This window comes from Salmo trutta, chromosome 34 (genome assembly GCF_901001165.1).
Source record: "Salmo trutta chromosome 34, fSalTru1.1, whole genome shotgun sequence".
Taxonomy (NCBI): Eukaryota; Metazoa; Chordata; class Actinopteri; order Salmoniformes; family Salmonidae; genus Salmo; species Salmo trutta.
The window spans coordinates 13,973,898-13,994,442 of NC_042990.1; the positions used below are offsets into that span (position 1 = coordinate 13,973,898).

General features: G+C 39.6%; 1 gene segment (V, D, J or C); it reads right to left on the minus strand.

The window, feature by feature from the left end:
• Positions 1-3,827: 3,827 nt before the first annotated feature.
• LOC115173653 (Ig kappa chain V region Mem5-like) lies at positions 3,828-20,040 on the minus strand. The segment is given in 4 exon segments: positions 3,828-4,386; positions 5,362-5,399; positions 19,466-19,769; positions 19,936-20,040. Coding segments are annotated over 4 exon segments (717 nt in total).
• Positions 20,041-20,545: the final 505 nt, after the last annotated feature.

A 20,545-nucleotide genomic window follows, 5' to 3' on the forward strand; every position in this document is an offset into this window, starting at 1 on the left:
CCTGAGCTCAATTGCGAGTCTCATAGCAAAGGGTCTAAATACTTGTAAATAAGGTGTTTCTGTTTTTTATTTTTAATACATTTGCAAAAATGTTTAAAAACCTGTTTTCATTTGGTCATTATGGGGTATTTTGTGTAGATTACTGAGGAATTGTTTCTATTGAATCAATTTTAGAATAAGGCTGTAAAGTAACAAAATGTGGAAAAAGTAAATGGGTCTGAATACTTTCCGAAGGCACTGTTTATGTATATTATTACTTTTTCTATAATAATATGTATAGTTTTTATTTCACTTGGTATCCACACCCCCTCAATGGTAGTGCTGATCCCCCAATGGTCATTCCCCCCCACCCCCTCAACTGTCTTTACTCTGCCTCAAACCCAATGGACATTTATTTATTAATCACTGCTACTGATGTTATGATGTATATAGTGCTTTTTATATTTTATTACCATTTTCATTTTTTTATTTCACTTAGACCTGCATGTTGACGCTCAGAGCAAAATATTTTTACTGTACCCCACAATCACACCTGCAACACTGTACATGTGACTATTTAACACTCTGAATCTTGTCAGGTCCAGGATTTTTAGTGAGTCCCGCTTATCATCTTTGTTCTATCCTGTCAAATATTGACCAGCATAACGTGAGAAGCAGAGAGTGAGAAAACGCTTTAGTGTTTACTGTCATACCATCAACTCATCTACCTACAGGAGAGATAAGATATCCCACCACATGACTTTTTATTTCAAACATCCTGTAGGGCATGAACAATGTCTTCTCATTGATGACGTTGACTTGTTGACAATACCAAGTTTCATTACAACATTGTGAGGTATTTGTTGTGACATAGGGCTACTCTTCTCCGGGAACATTTTTGTTCCAACTTGCAATGAAAGTTCATTTGGGATCATGAGAATGTATTTGTACTTTCGTCCAGAGTCGTTTCATTTGAAATTCAGATTGAAACTGTCATAAGTGTGCCAGGCTCATACCTCTTCCTGTTTCTTAAACAAACAAACACACCTCTCCCTCTTTTCTTTTTCTTTCTTTTTTCAATTCAGACAGTTGGGTACACAGATAAGGGAGGAGAGGAGGTTCAGAAATGGGGAAGTGAACTCCGGCCTCCGGCTCAGGGACAATATCTGGACTAGAGTTGTGCTGTTACCGACTCAGCTACACTCTGTATCTGTTTCCTAACACAAACACAGTTAAAGGAAACAAGCGCTGTATTCTCACTGAGTCCAAGTGGTTGTGGCTTTACAAACTCATGAAAAATCTATGACACGCTATCAATCATAAAATGTATTTGGTTTTACTTAGAGTTTTTAGCCCTTTTTAGCTTTGGTTCCGAGGAGCTCCAACTTCCCATAAAGTGTTGGACTTTTTCATCATACCTGTGAAGTTGACTAATTTAAGCAGTGCGCACAATGGAGAAACACACGAAGTATGCAACAACATTTGTGCCTAAATAGATCAATAAGAGCATGCATTTCATACCTTACACCACTCTGATGCCCAACATGGGTTCAACCATGTCAGTTTCAGTCTAAGCCACAACAAGAAGTGAGACAACTTGCCAACACTGCCAAACAAAATAGCTCTGCACAACACATGTAGTACAAAGACAAACAAATTCATCGCAACAGGACCATGCCTTTAGATAAAACATTTGAAAAATCCATTAAGAACACCTTCCTAATATTGAGTTGCACCCCCCTTTTGCCCTCAGAACAGCCCCAATTAGTCAGGGCATGGACTCTACAAGTTGTTGAAAGAGTTCCACAGTGTGCCTGGCACCTACTACCATAACCCGTTCAAAGGCACTTAAATCTTTTGTCTTGGCCATTCACCCTCCGAATGGCACACATACACAATCCATGTCTCAATAGTCTCATGACTTAAAAATCATTCAAGTTTCATCAATAGGGATCATAGCTTTTACCTGGATTCACCAGTTCAGTCCATGTCATGGTAAAAGCTGGTGTTTTTCAATGTTTTATGATTTATGATAGGGTGGTAAAAAGCATGAGCTGACTGACACATGCTAACAAAACAATGTTTGTAGAGGTGCTGACCAATAGAAAAGTAAACTGTATAAAGATATTTTTAAAGTCACACCACATTATGCTCCAGACAATTGAATGGGTATATAAAGTGTGTGACTTTCTTTTTATATAGTTCTGGGAGAACTTTGTCTTAAAGTAAAACACCCGCTCTACTCGTCACACAGACTGCCATTACGCAGTCTGGTCAGAGGAGGGCGACAGAGCACAACTACTGTCCCTCATAAGAAGGTTTGAAACACAGAGGCAGCAATTCTACTGCTAAACTTGATTGACCTTCTCCTGGGACTGGGAGTGACATCACCTATTGAGGGACATCAAACACTGTGTGGGCGAGTCAAACTAGGCCCCATTTAAGATATACTATAGTTGTTACATTGTGTGGTTTATGATTTTAATATTCTCAAATATGACACACGGTAGGCCTACTTTTGGAAATTGCTGACATCATTTATCTGTGTGTTCACATGCACAGTGGTGTAAATGCGTAAAAAAGGAACGCTTTGCATAGCTGTCCTGTCTCATTGCTCCACGTACTTTTAAAACCCCAGTGTTGATCAGTGACTGTTCACTCTTTTCAGAGCCACTGACACGCAGCACAATGATGATGTCACTGATTCTACTGCTGGGGACAATGGGGCTCCTTGTTCAGGGTGAGAGACACTTTCACCAACTTTGATTCATGTTTGGTTTAGCCTCAGATTTAAACTTAGTTTGTGAATATTGCTGAATAAAAAACAAAAATCATGATTTTGCCTGATATGTTTCATGATAGGCTTTGGAAGTGATAACCTTATTAATCAGTCATTCTTCACTTTTGTTTTATCTCTGGAGCTTCATTCACAAACACACTGGGACGCGGAGGATACTGAGCTGTAGAGGATGCTTCTCTTTTGAAGAAGATGCTGAACAAAGTGTTAGAAGTAAAGATTGGGATAAGTTGTCTGTTATGTTCAGGATATCAGGTTGTGATTTATACACCTCTGTTTATGATTGACCTCTGAAAGTTTAACCTGTCTGACCCAACTCAACTACTCATCTCACAGTCCATATTCAACTTCTATACTCCTTCAAACCTGAAAGAGTGAAGTAAGTCATATTGATTCCAATTTAAGAAGCACCCTTTTCATTTGACTTAACAGTACATAGTAGTAGTCATAAATACACAGTTAACCACACAGTATAAAACCCATAAAAATACCCTTGAGTAGAATACCCCATTTGAACGTTATGCAAAGTCCAGTGTAAAGTCTGCTTCCCCTCATGTTCAGAACTCTAGTCAAATATACAGCTGCCCCAGTCCCTGAGGATTTGACTTCAGGACATTGTGAGCTGTGGTGGAGTGGAACTCAGATTTGCATGACCAGAGTGATTTCCACAGTCCCAGAATAGAGCAGTACAGTGGCCAGATGTTCACCTCCCCAGAGTTTCAGTGAGTTTTTCGGTATTGGTATCAATGATGCCTTCAGTATTAGAATCATCATGAAGACCAGTGGGTTTAGAGCACATGGCTTCAGTATCACTGCAGGTAACATTTTGACAGGTACCAAATTTGGCCCAATTAGCCATGCACCCTATGAGAGAGGTTTCTCATAAGGATTAGCCATGCACCCTATGAGAGAGGTTTCTCATAAGGATTAGCCATGCACCCTATGAGAGAGGTTTCTCAAAATGATTATTTTGTACATAATATACATTATACATACATATCTCCATGTATAATGGTAAAACAAATTTTATAAGGATATCCAGGCAACAATATTAAGGAGGGGAAAAGTATTTATTATCTCAACATGTCAGATCTAACAGCATTACAGAAATAAAGCATAGCAAATGTCAGAAAGCCAAGCAGATCTATGACATCAGAATCAGACAGATATTCTGGAGTAAGGCCCAGCCCAGCACCAGACCAGTGTGATAGTAGTGCTGGATCAGTACGGAAGAGAGATGCTGAGTGCAGAACAGAGTAAAAACAGTGGAATCAGGGGAGGAGCTCATTAATCAGAACACTGGTCTCTCCTCAGTGTCTCAGAGAGTGGAGACTGGGAGCCCTGGGTGGCCTCACAGATCACAGAGCCCACCTTCTTCCACTGGTTGACAGGGAGGGTCAGGGTGCTGCTCCAGCTGTAGTGGCCGTCCTTCTCCAGGACCCCGGGGCTCCCGGTCACCTCCCAGGTGCTGCTGCTGCTACCGTCCACCTTCCAACTCAGCTTCCAGTCTGAGGGGAAGCCCTTGTTGGCCAGGCACATGAGAGTGGCCTTCCCCTGCTGCAGCTCCACACTGGAGGGGGGCAGGACTGTCAGGGTGGGACGAACATCACCTAGGAGACAGGTGGAAAGTTAGGGAGAGGGGAACTATCAATCAATCAATCACCAGATTGATACGACAATATTGATGCAGTAGTTTAACATCTTAGCCGTAAATGAAGTTTTTTTCCATCCGTAGGTTTCTGTTACTCAAACAGACAGTTCATCATTCTTTCTGTCACTGTTTCACTTCCCTTTGAGTAGCTACTGAAGCATATTATAACTACATGAGATGACTGAAAATACATTCAACTATCTTCAAAATGTAACTATTTAAAATGTGAAATATTTCAGTATACTTCTCACTTATTGTAATGGAATAAACTCTTAAGAATCAAACTGCATTTCAATATGAATTATTATTATTATTTTAAAGAACAATTCTTAAATTATGAATTTATTTAAAATTAGTTTAAAATATGCCTACTGTATGCTGAGGAAGTAAATTCCAGTTGACTGTAAACATCTAACAATGATATACATTTAATTTAAAAGACTCACTAAAACATTTAAGTTTTAATTTATCGAAAGGAGGTGAATGAAGTTGTGCAATTTACATGATATTCAAACACAAATTTTAAATACATGTACATTCATATGAACAGCAGAACAGGCGGACTTCACAAGACTTTTCAATAGACAGCAAATAGATGGCAAAGCTAAGCAATACCTTGCAGCTGAATGCAGAAGGAGTAAATGTAAGTTGAAAAAACCATCTTACAACAATCATATACATTTAAAAGACACATTCTAATAAAATGAATAGTGATATTATTTACGAGAAAGGGTCACTTAACCAAAAACAATAGCTTCAAATTTGAGGTCTAACCTAAAGGTATTTGGTGACTCTTATGAAGAGAATAACTATTTTACGTCAAACATAACCATGCATAGCATTTCATTCAATTTTAATCTTTCTCACAAGATCAATGCATCTATATGCAAGGTCAGAACATTTTCTTTATTAGAGGTACTGTAGGTAAACTTACTTCCAATATCCAGTCTAGTGCCTCCACCAAAAGTTAACCACAGTGATACAATCTCATTCAGCGGCCGTACAAAAACCTCTGACACTATAGAGACTCTGCTTTTGCTCTTTGTAAAGCTCCATTTATCTAAACCACTCTGATTTGAACAGTATCCCTGTTCCAAATGAATACACACTGTATAACCTTGTTTGATATATTACATCTTGAATAGGCATTTTAATTGAATTATATTTACATCTAAGGAAAATAAATGCAACAACAATTCTCCAAAAATAAATACACATTTCTACTTTCTATTTAAGGGAGTTGTAATATTGTTAAGAAAATGTATTAGATTTTGATATCAGAAGTCAAGATCTAGAACTGAATACTTACTGCCAACACTCAGTTTGGTCCCTCCACCGAAAGTCCACCACTGTGATAGAGACTGATTGACTGGCTGTACAAAAACCTCCAGACAGACACAGAGGGGAATGATAACAGAGACATGGAACTGATGCCCCCTACTGGTACACTCTGGAACTCCAGTAGACTGGACACATTCATGTTCCCCATTGATCTTTCAGCAGTATGAATACTGCTTTGGACTACGTTGATACACAGTGCCTTCAGAAAGTATTCACACCCTTTGTATTCACACCCTTTGACTTTTTCCACATTTTGTTGTTTAACAGCCAGAATTTAAATTTGATTAAATTGAGATTTTGTGGAACTACACAAAATACCCCATATTTTCAAAGATGAATTATGTATTTTAAACATTTTTACAAATGATTTAAAAATGAAAATCTGAAATGGTGTGAGTCAATAACTATTCAACCCCTTTGTTATTACAAGCCTAAATAGGTTCAGCAGTAAAAATGTGCCTAACAAGTCACATTTTGTGTGCCTAACAAGTCACAAGACAAGTTGCATGGACTCACTCTGTGTGCATAATAGTGTTTCAAATGTTTTTTGAATGAGTAGCTCCTCTCTAACTTTATGTCCTGAATACAAATCGTTATGTTTGTGGAAAATCCAAAAAAAAACATTACTCTTCATTACTCTACAAAAAACACTCTTCATATTTTCAAGCATGGTGGAGGCTACATCATGTTATGGGTATGCTTGTCATCGGTAAGGACTAGGGAGTTTTTTGGGGGATAAATGAAATGGAATAGACCTAAGCACAGGCAAAATCCTAGAGGCAAACCAGGTTCAGCCTGCTTTCCGACAGACACTGGTAGACAAATTCACCTTTCAGCAGGACAATAACCTAAAACACAAGATCAAATATACACTGGAGTTGCTTACCAAGACGACATTGAATGTTCCTGAGTGGCCTACATATAATTACAGATTTGACTTAAAATTACAATTAAATCAATTTTTCACTTTGACTTTCACTTTTTACCCGTTGACAAAAATGGACAATTAAATCCATCTGAGTCCCACCATGTTACACAACAAAATGTGGAAAATGTCACAAGTCCAAATTCTTACATAGTTATTTATAAAAAAGATCTGTCAGCAGTATTTTGCGGAGGAGGCACTCTGACAACAACAGCCAATAGTGTCCCCCCCCCCGCCCACACCATTGTCCCTAGTAAGTTGTTCCTGCACGACGGAGCAAACATATGCTAGGCAGGACCCTAGATTCTCTACTGCGTGAAAACAGTATCAACGTTGTCTTATTCGAATTTAGCTCTCCTGTGATGGGCAGGACTCGCAGGATATATGTTTGGAAATGAATTTGATCAAGCTATGTAGCCTTTTGATTCCTTCATGGATTAATAAATACAACTAAAATGTTGTATTGTTTCTTGGTAATACTAGCCACCTATCAATTTTATTAAGTTAGCTTCAGCTAGCCAGCTTGATGGGTTCCTAATCTCCCAACCTCATAACTAGCTACCAAGCCAGTTCAGGCTATCAATGAAGTTAGAGCAGCTAGTCTAACTATCGTAGCTGGCATGCCTGCTGGCAAGGTTGCTGGACATTAGAATTGCTTTAATTCTTGAGTTATGACACTATACACTGAGTGTACAAAACATTAAGGACACTTTCCTAATATTGAGCGGTAAGGCAAAAGCAACCAACTGTAAACAAAAGTCAAGGGGATTGTTCGAGAGGATCAAAACCGTAATGTATCATGGGTAAATTGTGACTGACTGACCTACAAATAATAATGAGACATTATTTATGGTGGAAGGTGATTTGTAGATCAATCAGTCGGCATGTCGCCTAAATGTCGAACAAGCCCAAGGAGTGAAGTTGGGGAGAGGTGCATCTGCAAAAGATTTTCTTCATAATGTCGAAATAAACATGTCTCTAACCCACATATCACACAGTCACAACCTGAAAATGTACAATCAATTGGTGAGAGAGAGACTCAAATATCACATGAATTGTGGAAATGCTGTTTCAGTCATGTCTTTGGTCACGTTCGTATGGGTCAAACAAAAACACCATATTGATTGGTTGACAATAGAGCCTCCCACAATGCAGGGGATGACTGCAATTTGCAACTTGTGAGGAGAAACTGCAGAAACTTGCAGTCAACTACAGTCAAAACTTTATGACCTTTGATCACATGGTTTTTGTAAAGTCGTCATGTAGGCGGAAATCAGATTTTTTTTATCCCCATAATACATCACACTTTGGATGGTCACCGAGATCACAAAAGTTATCCGCTCGAACACGCAAATGTTCTCTTTTCTGTCTTCTGCATTGTTAGCCTAGAACGACAGACCCGCCCATCCATATTATATAGTCAGTCGTCTGTGGATCTGATCGCCTTCATACAGACTCAGTGAGACTTGATAAGGATTATGAATTCTGGTTGGAAAGAATGGACTGGCTGTTTGAGATGTTGACAGTTAAAGGTTAAGGTTTTAACTGACAAAAGATAATATTTGGACAGTGAACCTAAATCATTAAATAAAGGAGAGAAAAAAATAGGGGGATAGAAGAAGGAAAGGTCAATGAAGAGATGAAGGGATGAAGGGATAATGCCTGTAGGCTATATATGAGAACTGATAGTCGCTTCCCCCTAAATGTGTATCTGCAAATAAATGTGCTTTATGCAAATGTACAGTTATTGTCAATAGCTTCCCAAATTAAGATAACAATAGATAGCAGTCATGGTTGATTTATGCTAGAATCTGTGGCAGGGAGGAAATTCTATCATCCCACTGGGCACAGATGTCAATTCAATGCCTGTTCAACATTGGTTCAACATAATGTCATTGAAATGACGTGGAAACAACGTTGATTCAACCAGTGTGTGCCAAGTGGCATGTTTGAAATGTTCTTCTACCCTTATCACCCTTATCTTACCGCTAGATGGCAGCACTGAAGCATATCCATACATTCATGGACAGATGGTGCTTCCTGTGCTTGGCCCTCCTATGTTGAACATAATAAACGGCTCTCTATCCACCGGATGTGTACAAAGCTCACTAAAAGTGGCAGTAATAAAGCCTCTCTTGAAAAAGCCGAATCTTGACCCAGAAATTATAAAAAACTATCAGCCTATATCGAAGACTGCACTTGTGAAGGTGGTAAATGACCTTTTAATGACGTCAGACCGAGGCTCTGCATCTGTCCTCGTGCTCCTAGATCTTAGTGCTGCTTTTGATACCATCGATCACCACATTCTTTTGGCGAGATTGGAAACCCAAATTGGTCTACATGGACAAGTTCTGGCCTGGTTTAGATCTTATCTGTCGGAAAGATATCAGTTTGTCTCTGTGAATGGTTTGTCCTCTGACAAATCAATTGTAAATTTCGGTGTTCCTCAAGGTTCCGTTTTAGGACCACTATTATTTTCACTATATATTTTACCTCTTGGGGATGTCATTCGAAAACATAATGTTAAATTTCATTGCTATGTGTCCTGTGTGAATTTAAATATGCTCTCTCTAATTCTCTCTCTCTTTCTCTCTTTCTTTCTTTCTCTCGGAGGACCTGAGCCCTAGGACCATGCCTCAGGACTACCTGGCATGATGACTCCTTGCTGTCCACAGTCCACCTGGCCGTGCTGCTGCTCCAGTTTCAACTGTTCTGCCTGCGGCTATGGAACCCTGACCTGTTCACCGGACGTGCTTGTTGCACCCTCGACAACTACTATGATTATTATTATTTGACCATGCTGGTCATTTATGAACATTTTAACATTTTGACCATGTTCTGTTATAATATCCACCCGGCACAGCCAGAAGAGGACTGGCCACCCCTCATAGCCTGGTTCCTCTCTAGGTTTCTTCCTAGGTTTTTGGCCTTTCTAGGGAGTTTTTCCTAGGGAGTTTTTCCTAGCCACCGTGCTTCTTTCACATGCATTGCTTGCTGTTTGGGGTTTTAGGCTGGGTTTCTGTACAGCACTTTGAGATATCAGCTGATGTACGAAGGGCTATATAAATTTGATTTGATTTGATTTGATTTGAGATGGATGAAATGCATGAAGAATTCATTACTCATCCATTTATCCATCAAAAGTTCAAATCAACTTTTTACACACTGTTAAAGTCAAAGGAAAATGATGAATTCATAATGGTGGTAAAATATACAAAACGTAGAGGCTGGCCCCTAGACACATCCACAATCTGCGGTAGAAGTTTTGCCCATATACTGTATACTGAACAAAAATATAAACGCAACATGCAAAGTCCTGGTCCCATGTTTCATGATCTGAAATAAAGGATTACAGAAATTGTCCATAAGCAGAAAAAGCTTCTTTCTCTCAAATGTTGTGCACAAATTTGTTTACATCCTAGGTAATGAGCATTTCTCCTTTACCAAGAGAATCTATCCACCTGACAGGTGTGGCATATAAATAAACTGATTAAACAGCATGATCATTACACAGGTGCAGCGCTTGCTGGGGAAAATAAAAGGCCACTCTAAAATGTGCAGTTTTGTCACACAACCAAATGTTTCAAGTTTGAGAGACCGTGCAATTAGCATTCTGACTGCAGGAATGTCCACCAGAGCTTTTGTGAGATAATTAAATGTTAATTTCTCTACAATAAGCCACATTCAATGTAGTTTCAGAGAATTTGGCAGTACTTCCGACCAGCCTCACAACCGCAGACCACGTGTATGGCGTCGTGTGGGCGAGCGGTTTGTAGATGTCAACGTTGTGAACAGAGTGCCCCATGGTGGCAGTGGGGTTATGGTGTGGGAAGGCATAAGCTACGGACAACGAACACAATTGCATTTTATCAATGGGCATTTGAATGCACAGAGATATCGTGATGAAATCCTGAGGCCCATTGTCTTGCCATTCATCCGCCAACATCACCTCATGTTTCAGCATGATAATGCACTGCCCCATGACGCAAGGATCTGTACACATTTTCTGGAAGCTCAAAATGTCCCAGTTCTTCCATGGCCTGCATACTCATTCGCCAAATATTGAGCATGTTTGGGATGCTCTGGATCAACGTGTATGACAGCGTGTTCCAGTTCCCACCAATATCCAGCAACTTTGTCAGTCACTGAAGAGGAGTGGGACAAAATTCAACAGGCCACAATCAACAGCCTGATCAATTCTATGCGAAGGAGATGTGTCGTGCTGCATGAGGCAAATTGTATTTTTACCACATACTGACTGGTTTTCTGATCCACTCCCCTACTTTTTTTAAAAGGTATCTGTAACCAACAGATGCATATCTGTATCCCTAGATTAGGGCCTAATTTATTTATTTTAATTGACTGATTTCCTTATATGAACTGTAACTCAGTAAAATCTTTGAAATTGTTGCATGTTGCGTTAATGTTTTTGTTCAGTGTATATATAGCTTGAAAGTATCTTCTCAGTGTCCTATGTTGGGCATAAAATGAACACCAGCCACCTGCCAAATGTGGGTAGATTAACGCAATAATGTCTATTTTACCAGTCACATTGGCTGGTGGTTAATTTGTTGGGCCTGTCATGCCAAATAATGTCCCCCAGCCAAATAGTGTCCCTCTCTACGTCACAATGGGATTCGATAAACTATTAGCGTCCGTTGCTATATCAAAGGTGTGATTACCTAATGATTCAAATTTTGGAGATCATTACAGCCTAAATGACGTTCTTTTCATCATCGCTATGCAAACAATGCTGATTTTTTTGCCGTTTAAACAAGTTTTGTTTAAACTAATAAAATGAAAACATTAATTCTAACTACTTTTTGGTACCTTGTTAACATTACAACATGAAATCCATGTCTTAAACACGTTGCTACGTGAAGCTTGGTTACGTTTCGGAAATGGCAAAGTAAACGTGTGATCTGCTTGACACATTAAAGTTGCAGATCACGAAGTCAGTTAATTTCCATTCCATTCATATGCAAATCTATTTGATTCATATACTGGCTTGTCTTTTTTATGAGCTTAGCATAACAACCATTTATTGCTTTCTCAAATGTCAACTAAAGCTTAACATACTTTGTCTCACAGGCTTCACCGAAGTGTCAGGCGTCAGGGATTTCAGTGGTTGACCGTTGATTTGGGCAATCATGCGATTCACTCCGAAATGTCCAGCATGCATCTCTGTCAGCACGGCCTCCATTTCCTCCTTGTGAAAATCACTCTCCTGTGTGGCTGGCCATCCTTCCCCGGTAGGTACATGTGATTGCCTAACAAATTGGAAGAGAAGAGTTGTTGAAATACTAAAGTCTAAGTAAGTTTGCACTGGTGTCTTTCTCTTTCTGTTTCTCTCGCTCTTCATCTCTCTCTGTTTTACACTCTCTTCCCACCGCTCTCTCTCTCCCTCTGTCACTTTCTTTCTCACTTTCTTCCTCTCTCTTTCTGTAGGGGTCTTGCTCTGTCGAACAAAGACACCTAAATTTAGTTAAGGGCAGTTGGAGTTACCATAATTGTTTACACCTATCCATTTGATTGATCAGGGTTAACTTATAGCTAGATACCTCAATCTGACAGCCATAACTAAATGTATAGCTAGCAACATGTAGATGACCAACTAACGTTAGCTAGATGTAAAATACAATTGTTGTTAAATGGTTGTTCATAAATCCTTCCAGTTATCTAACAGTAACAGAAATTAACTGCTTAACGTTACCCTGAATTGTGCATTTCTCTGCCCCCCTACGAATGATGCGCCTCTTGTCGAGATCAGCGCCTTCATAGTACTTTGCCTGGTTGGAAAGACAAAATAAAATATTTTCAAGGATGCCATTAAAGTGCAAGCTACATACAAACAGAAAGCAGCTACAATAACAGTTAGCTAGCTAAAAAAGAAGAAAAAAGTTAGCTAGACAAACAGAAAGCGGCTACAATAACAGCTAGCTAGCTAACTTAGATAACAACTTTAGCTAAATAAAAGTGTCTGGCTGGGGTAAATAAGTAGCTAGCAATGTCACTATAAAATCTATCTAAAAACACCTTATAAAACAGCTGTTTCATTTCATAGCTGGTTGATTTTGTGAATACTGGCACGTTTGGATGTTAAATGTCTTTGAAAATGAAACCTATTAAAACTGCTTTTTATCTTTCTGAAAATGTTCGTCACTCTGTCTGGAAACAAGATCTAATAGTGGCTGAGACCATACTATTTAAGAATATAAAGATTTTTATCAGTTTCCCCAAATACCAGAGGGGAAATGTCATTACCACCACGTCATAACATTTTCTATTTTAGCTGAAAAGGAATTTACAGAAATTGTGCCTAAGGTATTTTGTATAACATTTCACACAAATTAGATTTTTCATGTATATTTTTACTATTTGGAAGTTTTCTTAATTACATGTATTCATCATTGTCATGTCTAAATGTCCATATGTGCCTTAAAACCTGTTGAGGACAGACGTTCCGCTAGCGGAACGCCTAGCCAACATCCAATGCGCCAGCAGGGCGTGAAATACAAAACCTTAAAAATCGAATAATTTCTATTTCTCAAACACATGACTATTTTACACCATTTTAAAGATACACTTCTCCTTAATCCAACCACATTGTCCGATTTCAAAAAGGCTTTACAGCGAAAGCAAAACATTAGATTATGTTAGGAGAGTACATAAACAAAAATAACCACACAGCCATTTTCCAAGCAAGGATATATGTCACAAAAACCCAAAACACAGCTAAATGAAGCACTAACCTTTGACGATCTTCATCAGATGACACTCCTAGGACATCATGTTACACAATACATGTATGTTTTGTTCGATAAAGTTCATATTTATATCCAAAAACAGCATTTTACATTGGCGTGTGATGTTCAGAAAATGTATTCCCACCAAAAACTTCCGGTGAATTTACAAAAATACTCATCATAAACGTTGACAAAATACATAACAATTATTTTAAGAATTATAGATACAGTACTCCTTTATGCAACCGCTGTGTCAGATTTTAAAATTCCTTTACGGAGAAAACACATTTTTCAATATTCTGAGTACATAGCTCGCCATCACAGCAAGCTATACAGACACCCGCCAAGTTCGGGGTCACCTAAACTCAGAATTAGTATTATAAATATTCTCTTACCTTTGCTGATCTTTGTCAGAATGCACTCCGAGGACTGCTACTTCCACAAGAAATGTTGTTTTTATTCAAAATAATCTATTTTTATGTCCAAATACCTCTGTTTTGTTTGTGCGTTCAGGTCACTATCCAAAGGCATGATGCGCGAGCGTAATTCGAGACACAAAAAGTCCAAATGTTCCATTACCGTACTTAGAAGCATGTCAAACGTTGTTTAAAATCAATCTTTATGGTATTTTTTACGTAAAATTGCGATAATATTCCAACCGGACAATAGCGTATTCATTCAAGGAGGAAAAGAAGGAACAGCGCCCTCGCGGGACCGCGCATATCCAATCCCTTTGTCCAGAGGCAGTCCACTCAGTGACTGAGCTACTATTCTCTGCCCAGTGACAGGAGAATGCTGAAAGAACTTTCTGATGGCTTTTGACAGCCAATGGAAGCCTTAGGGAGTGCAACGTGACCCCACAGACACTGTAGTTTCGAAAGGGACTAGAAAGAAGAACTACAATTCTCAGATCCTCCACTTCCTGGTTGAATTTTTCTCAGGTTTTTGCCTGCCATATGAGTTCTGTTATACTAACAGACACCATTCAAACAGTTTTAGAAACTTCAGAATGTTTTCTATCCAAATCTACTAATAATATGCATATTCTCGTTTCTGGGCAAGAGTAGTAACCAGTTTAATTTGGGTACTTTTTTTCATCCGGCCGTGAAAATACTGCTCCCTATCCTCAATAGGTTTTAATGTTTCTCAGAAACCTGAATTTACCACGTTAAAATCTTAATATGTATTATCTTAAAGACAAGCATATACGGTCCACATATGGGAAAAATAGTCAATATCAATTGTAATTTAATACACCTTTGCCTCAAAAATATGTACTGTGATGGTGATGACTTAGCATTGTGGTAATGACAGAGTGTGGTGGAAATTACATTTCATATAAAACTGATGAAAAAGACCATTAAACATTGTAATGTCACAGTTGAGCGTCTGCTAAATGACTTAAATGTTAAATGTACATGTTTAATTTGATTGAAGATATAGAACAGACCATTTGTTTTCCGATTCATCCCAAAAGTATTCAATGGGGTTGAGGTCAGGGCTCTGTGCAGGCCAGTCAAGTTCTTCCACACCGATCTCAACAAACCATTTCTGTATGGACCTCACTTGTGCACAGGGGCATTGTCATGCTGAAACAGGAAAGGGCATTCCCCAACCTTTTGCCACAAAGTTGGAATCACATTTACATTACATTTAAGTCATTTAGCAGACGCTCTTATCCAGAGCGACTTACAAATCACAGAATCGTCTAGATGTAATTCTATGCTGTAGTGTTAAGATTTCCCTGGAACTAAGGGGCCTAGCCCAAACAATGAAAAACAATCCCAGATCAGTATTCCTCCTCCACCAAACTTTACAGTTGGCACTCTGCATTGGGGCAGGTAGCATTCTCCTGGCATCCGCCAAACCCAGATTCGTCTGTCGGACTGCCAGATGGTGAAGTGTGTCATCACTCCAGAGAACGCTTGGAATTGCGCATGGTGATCTTATGCTTGTGTGTGGCTGCTCAGCCAAGGAAACCCATTTCATGAATCTCCCAACAAATAGTTATTTTGCTGACATTGCTTCCAGAGGCAGTTTGGAATTCGGTAGTCAGTGTTGCAACAGAGAAAAATACGATTTTTACGCACTACTCGCTTCAGCACTCGGCGGTTCCGTTCTCTGAGCTTGTGTGGCCTACCACTTCACGGCTGAGCTGTTGCTGCTCCTAGACATTTCCACTTTACAATAACAAAACTGAGTAATTGTGGGAGAAGGGCCTTGGTCAGGGTGGTGACCAAGAACCCAATGATCACTCTGACAGACCTCCAGAGTTCCTCTGTGGAGATGGGAGAACCTTCCAGAAGGACAACCTGTCACGTGGAATGACGCTGGAGATACGAAGCAGGTACTGGGAGTAAAACATTTAATGATAACGGACAGAGACAAGGCAGGAACAGCGTCAGAACCAAATACAAGCGACAAAGACAATACAATGAAGCAGCAGGGAACAGAGCTAGGGAACTGACAATTATAGGGGAGGAAATTAACAGGAGATAAGTGAGTCCAGGTGAGTCCAATAATGCTGATGCAAGTGACGAGGGAAGGCAGGTGTGCATGATAGACGGCAGGAGCGTGTGATGCAGGGTAATCTGGCGCCCCCAAGCGCCAGAGGAAGGGAAGAGCGGGAGCAGACGTGACACAACCATCTCTGCAGCACTCCACCAATCAGGCCATTATGGTAGAGTGGCCAGACGGAACCCACTCCTCAGTAAAAGGCACATGACAGCCTGCTTACGGTTTGCCAAAATGCACTTAAAGGATTCTCAGACTATGAGAAACAAGATTCTTTGGTCTGATGAAACCAAGATCTAACTCTTTGGCCTGAATGCCAAGCGTCACGTCTGGAGGAAACCTTGCGCCATCTCTACGGTGAAGCACGGTAGCGGCGGCACCATGCTGCGGGGATGTCTTTCAGCGGCAGGGACTTGGACAATGTCAGGATCGAGGGAAAGATAACTGGAGCAAAGTACAGCGAGATCCTTGATGTAAATCTGTTCCAGAGCACTCAGGACCTCAGACTGGGGCGAAGGTTTGTCTTCCAACAGTAAACAACCTTAAACACACTGCCAAAACAACATAGGAGTGGCTTCAGGACAAGTCTCTGAATGTCCTTGGGTGGCCCAGCTAGAGCCCGGACTGATAGAACATCGCTGGAGAGACCTGAAAATAGCTGTGCACTAACCCTCCCCATCCAACCTGACATAGCCTGAGAGGATCTGCAGAGAAGAGTGGGAGAAACTCCCCAAATAAAGGTGTGCAAAGTTTGTAGCATCATACCCAAAAAGACTCGAGGCTGTAATCGCTGCCAATGGTGCTTCAACAAAGTACTGAGTAAAGGGTTTGAGTACTTATGTAAATGTGATATTTACATTTCGAAAAATCTGTTTTTGCTTTCTCATTATGGGGTATTGTGTGTAGATGGATGAGGAAACAAAACAATTTAATCAATTTTAGAATAAGGCTGTAATGTAACAAAATGTGGAAAAAGTCAATGGGTCTGAATATTTTCCGAATGCACTGTAGCCCGTTTATTGTTATTTTATTGTGTTCATTTTTTACTTTAGTTTATTTAGCATTTTCTTACTCTGCATTACAATAAGTGAGAAGTATGCTGAAATATCACATTTTAAATAATTACATTTTGAAGATAGTTGGTTGTATTTTCAGTCATCTCATGTAGTTATAATATGCTTCAGTAGCTACTCAAAGGGAAGTGAAAGAGTGACATAAAGAATTATAAATTAACTGTCTATTTGAGGAACAGAAACTTACAGATGGAAAAACCTTCATTACAGCTAAGATTTTAAACTGCTGCAGCAATATTGTCATATCAGTCTGGTGATTTGATCGTTATCTCCCCTCTCCCTAACTTCCCACCTGTCTCCTAGGTGACGTTCGTCCCACCCTGACAGTCCTGCCCCCCTCCAGTGTGGAGCTGCAGCAGGGGAAGGCCACTCTCATGTGCCTGGCCAACAAGGGCTTCCCCTCAGACTGGAAGCTGATACTCCAGATACACATCTAGTCTAAAGAAGGCCAGCTGTCCAAACATAATTGCAAAAGGGTTTTCTAATGATCAATTAGCCTTTTAAAATTATAAACTTGGATTAGCTAACACAACGTGCCATTGGAACACAGGAGTGATGGTTGATGATAATGGGCCTCTGTATGCCTATGTAGATATTTCATAAAAAATCTGCCGTTTCCAGGTTCAATAGTCATTTACAACATTAACAATGTCTACACTGTATTTCTGATCAATTTGATGTTATTTTAATGGACAAAAAAATTGCTTTTCTTTCAAAAACAAGGACATTTCTAAGTAACCACAAACTTTTGAACGGTAGTGTACGTTTTTTCAGCAATAGGTTTTGATTAATGAGCTCTGCACTCAAGCACCTCTCCTTCTTACTGATCCAGCACTACTATCACACTGGTCTGGTGCTGGGCTGGGCCTTACTCCAGAATATCTATCTGATTCTGATGTCATAGATCTGCTTGGCTTTCTTACATTTGTTATAAGCTTTATTCCTGTAATGCTGTTGGTTCTGACATGTTGAGATAATAAATACTTTTTCCATCCTTAAAAATGTTTACTAATACATTTCAGTCTATGAACCTCTCTCAAAGAATGCATAGCTTATTGGGCCAAATTTGGTACCCCTCAAAATGATATCTGCAGCGATAGTAAAGCTATGTGCTCTAAACTCAATGGTCATGATTATACCAAAACATAAAGCCATGTGCTTTAAACTCACTAGTCTTCATGATTTTACAAATACGGAAGTCATGATTGATACCTATACTGAAAAATTCACTGATTACTCTCTGGGGACAGGTGAACATCAGGCAACAGTACTGCTCTATTCTGGGAGTGTGGCAGTCACTTTGGCCATGCAAATTTGAGTTTCCACTCCACCACAATCCCCTGAAGTCAAATCCTCTGGGACTGGGGCAGCTGTATATTTGACTAGAGTTCTGAACATGGGGGAAGCAGACTTTACACTGGACTTTGTATAATGCTGAAATGGGGAACTTTATTCAAGGGTATTTTGATGGGTTTTATACTGTGTGGTTAACTATGTGCATTTATGTATGTACTGTTAAATCAAATGAAAAGGATGCTTCTTAAATTGGAATCAGTATGACTTCCTTCGCTCTTTCAGGTTTGAAGGGGTGTCGAAGTTGGGTAGGGACAGTGTGATGAATAGTTGAGTTGAGTCAGACAGGTTCAACTTTCAGAGGTCAGTCATGAACAGCGGTAAATCAGTACCTGATGTCCTGAACATAACAGGCAATTTATCCCAATCTTTACTTCTAACACTTTGTTCAGCATCTTCTTCAAAAGAGAAGCATCCTCTACAGCTCAGTATCCTCCGTGTCCCAGTGTGTTTGTGAATGAAGCTCCAGAGAGAAGAGTGTTCCAAACTAGAGTTGCAATCCAGCAGGACTCCACTGGAAGTCTCCCTTATTCATACTGACCAGAGATCAGAGGACCCCCAGCCATGAATACAACCTCCAATAGGAGATAGAAACACAGAGACAAAAACACACTTTACGACTCACAGTTAGGACGTGTTAACATTAGGAGATAAAATGTATCTCATAACTGGCTACCGTTGTGAATACAAAAACATAAAAGACTTACTTGTTTTGTTTTCAAATTTAAATATTGATTAAATTTGTAGGACCTATCTGGATTGGGATCAAATAGATTTCTATGTATTAAATTCAACACTTCTATTCTTTACATTTTATAATTAAATTATATATTTTTTAATTCATGAGATGTGCAGTATTCATATTAATGTACTAAATTATTCCATTATTGAATCTATGAAAATAATAATATCTTGAAAGCGAATTCTTTATAGTCTAGATGCTAAACCAATTATATAGTATGATTGATAATGTGTCATATTTTGATGAAGTTCTCTAAAGTTTTAGTAGCTCTACAGCTGTTGAGTCAGAGCAGTTCCTCTTTAGCTTAAGGAGGTTTTTGTACGACGCTCTAACACTGTGTGAACGGATAACTGGCACCCTGCTGACAGTAGTAATCTCCTGTATCTTCAGCCTGGACTCCACTGATGGTCAGAGTGTAATGAGTATATGAACTACCAGATCCACTCCCACTGAAACGACCTGGAATCCCAGACTGACGGGTTGTAGCATAATAAACCAGGAGTTTAGGAGCTTCTCCAGGTTTCTGCAGGTACCAGCTAAGCACATTGCTGGTACTTGAACTGGCTGTACAGCTGATAGAGACAGTCTCTCCTGGGCGAACAGACTGAGATTTAGGAGACTGAGTCAGAATTATATCTCCTGATGATTCTGAAAAAATAAAATAAAAGTGAATAAAGCTGATTAGTAAGGTTATCACAACAAATAGACATTGATAATCTTCCGAAGCCTATCATGAAACATATCAGGCAAAACCAGATGATTAAATCTGAAGCTAAACCAAACATGAATAAAAGTTAGTCAAAGTGTCTCTCACCCTGAACAAGGAGCCCCAGTGTCCCCAGCAGTAGAATCAGTGACATCATCATTGTGCTGCGTGTCAGTGGCTCTGAAAGGAGTGAACAGTCACTGATCAACACTGGGGTTTTAAAAGGATGAGGAGCAATGAGGCAGGATATATATGCAAATGTACCATCTTTTACATAAATGCACACACTAATGTCCTCATGTGGTTACATATGCAGCTTGCTTGATTTGAGCAAAGCAAGTCCAGACAGAGGTATGAAGCGGGCCACTTAATGTTGCCTCGTCCTTGAGCTACCTCTCTAGCGTGGGTCCATTTGCTCAATCTTTAGCCTTGCATATAGAGGTTATTTAAAATGTGTTTTAACATAGATTTTTCATGAGTTTGTAAAGCCACAACCACTTGGACTCAGTGAGAATACAGCGCTTGTTTCCTTTAACTGTGTTTGTGTTAGGAAACAGATACAGAGTGTAGCTGAGTCGGTAACAGCACAACTCTAGTCCAGATATTGTCCCTGAGCCGGAGGCCGGAGTTCACCCCATTTCTGAACCTCCTCTCCTCCCTTATCTGTGTACCCAACTGTCGGAATTGAAAAAAGAAAGAAAAAGAAAAGAGGGAGAGG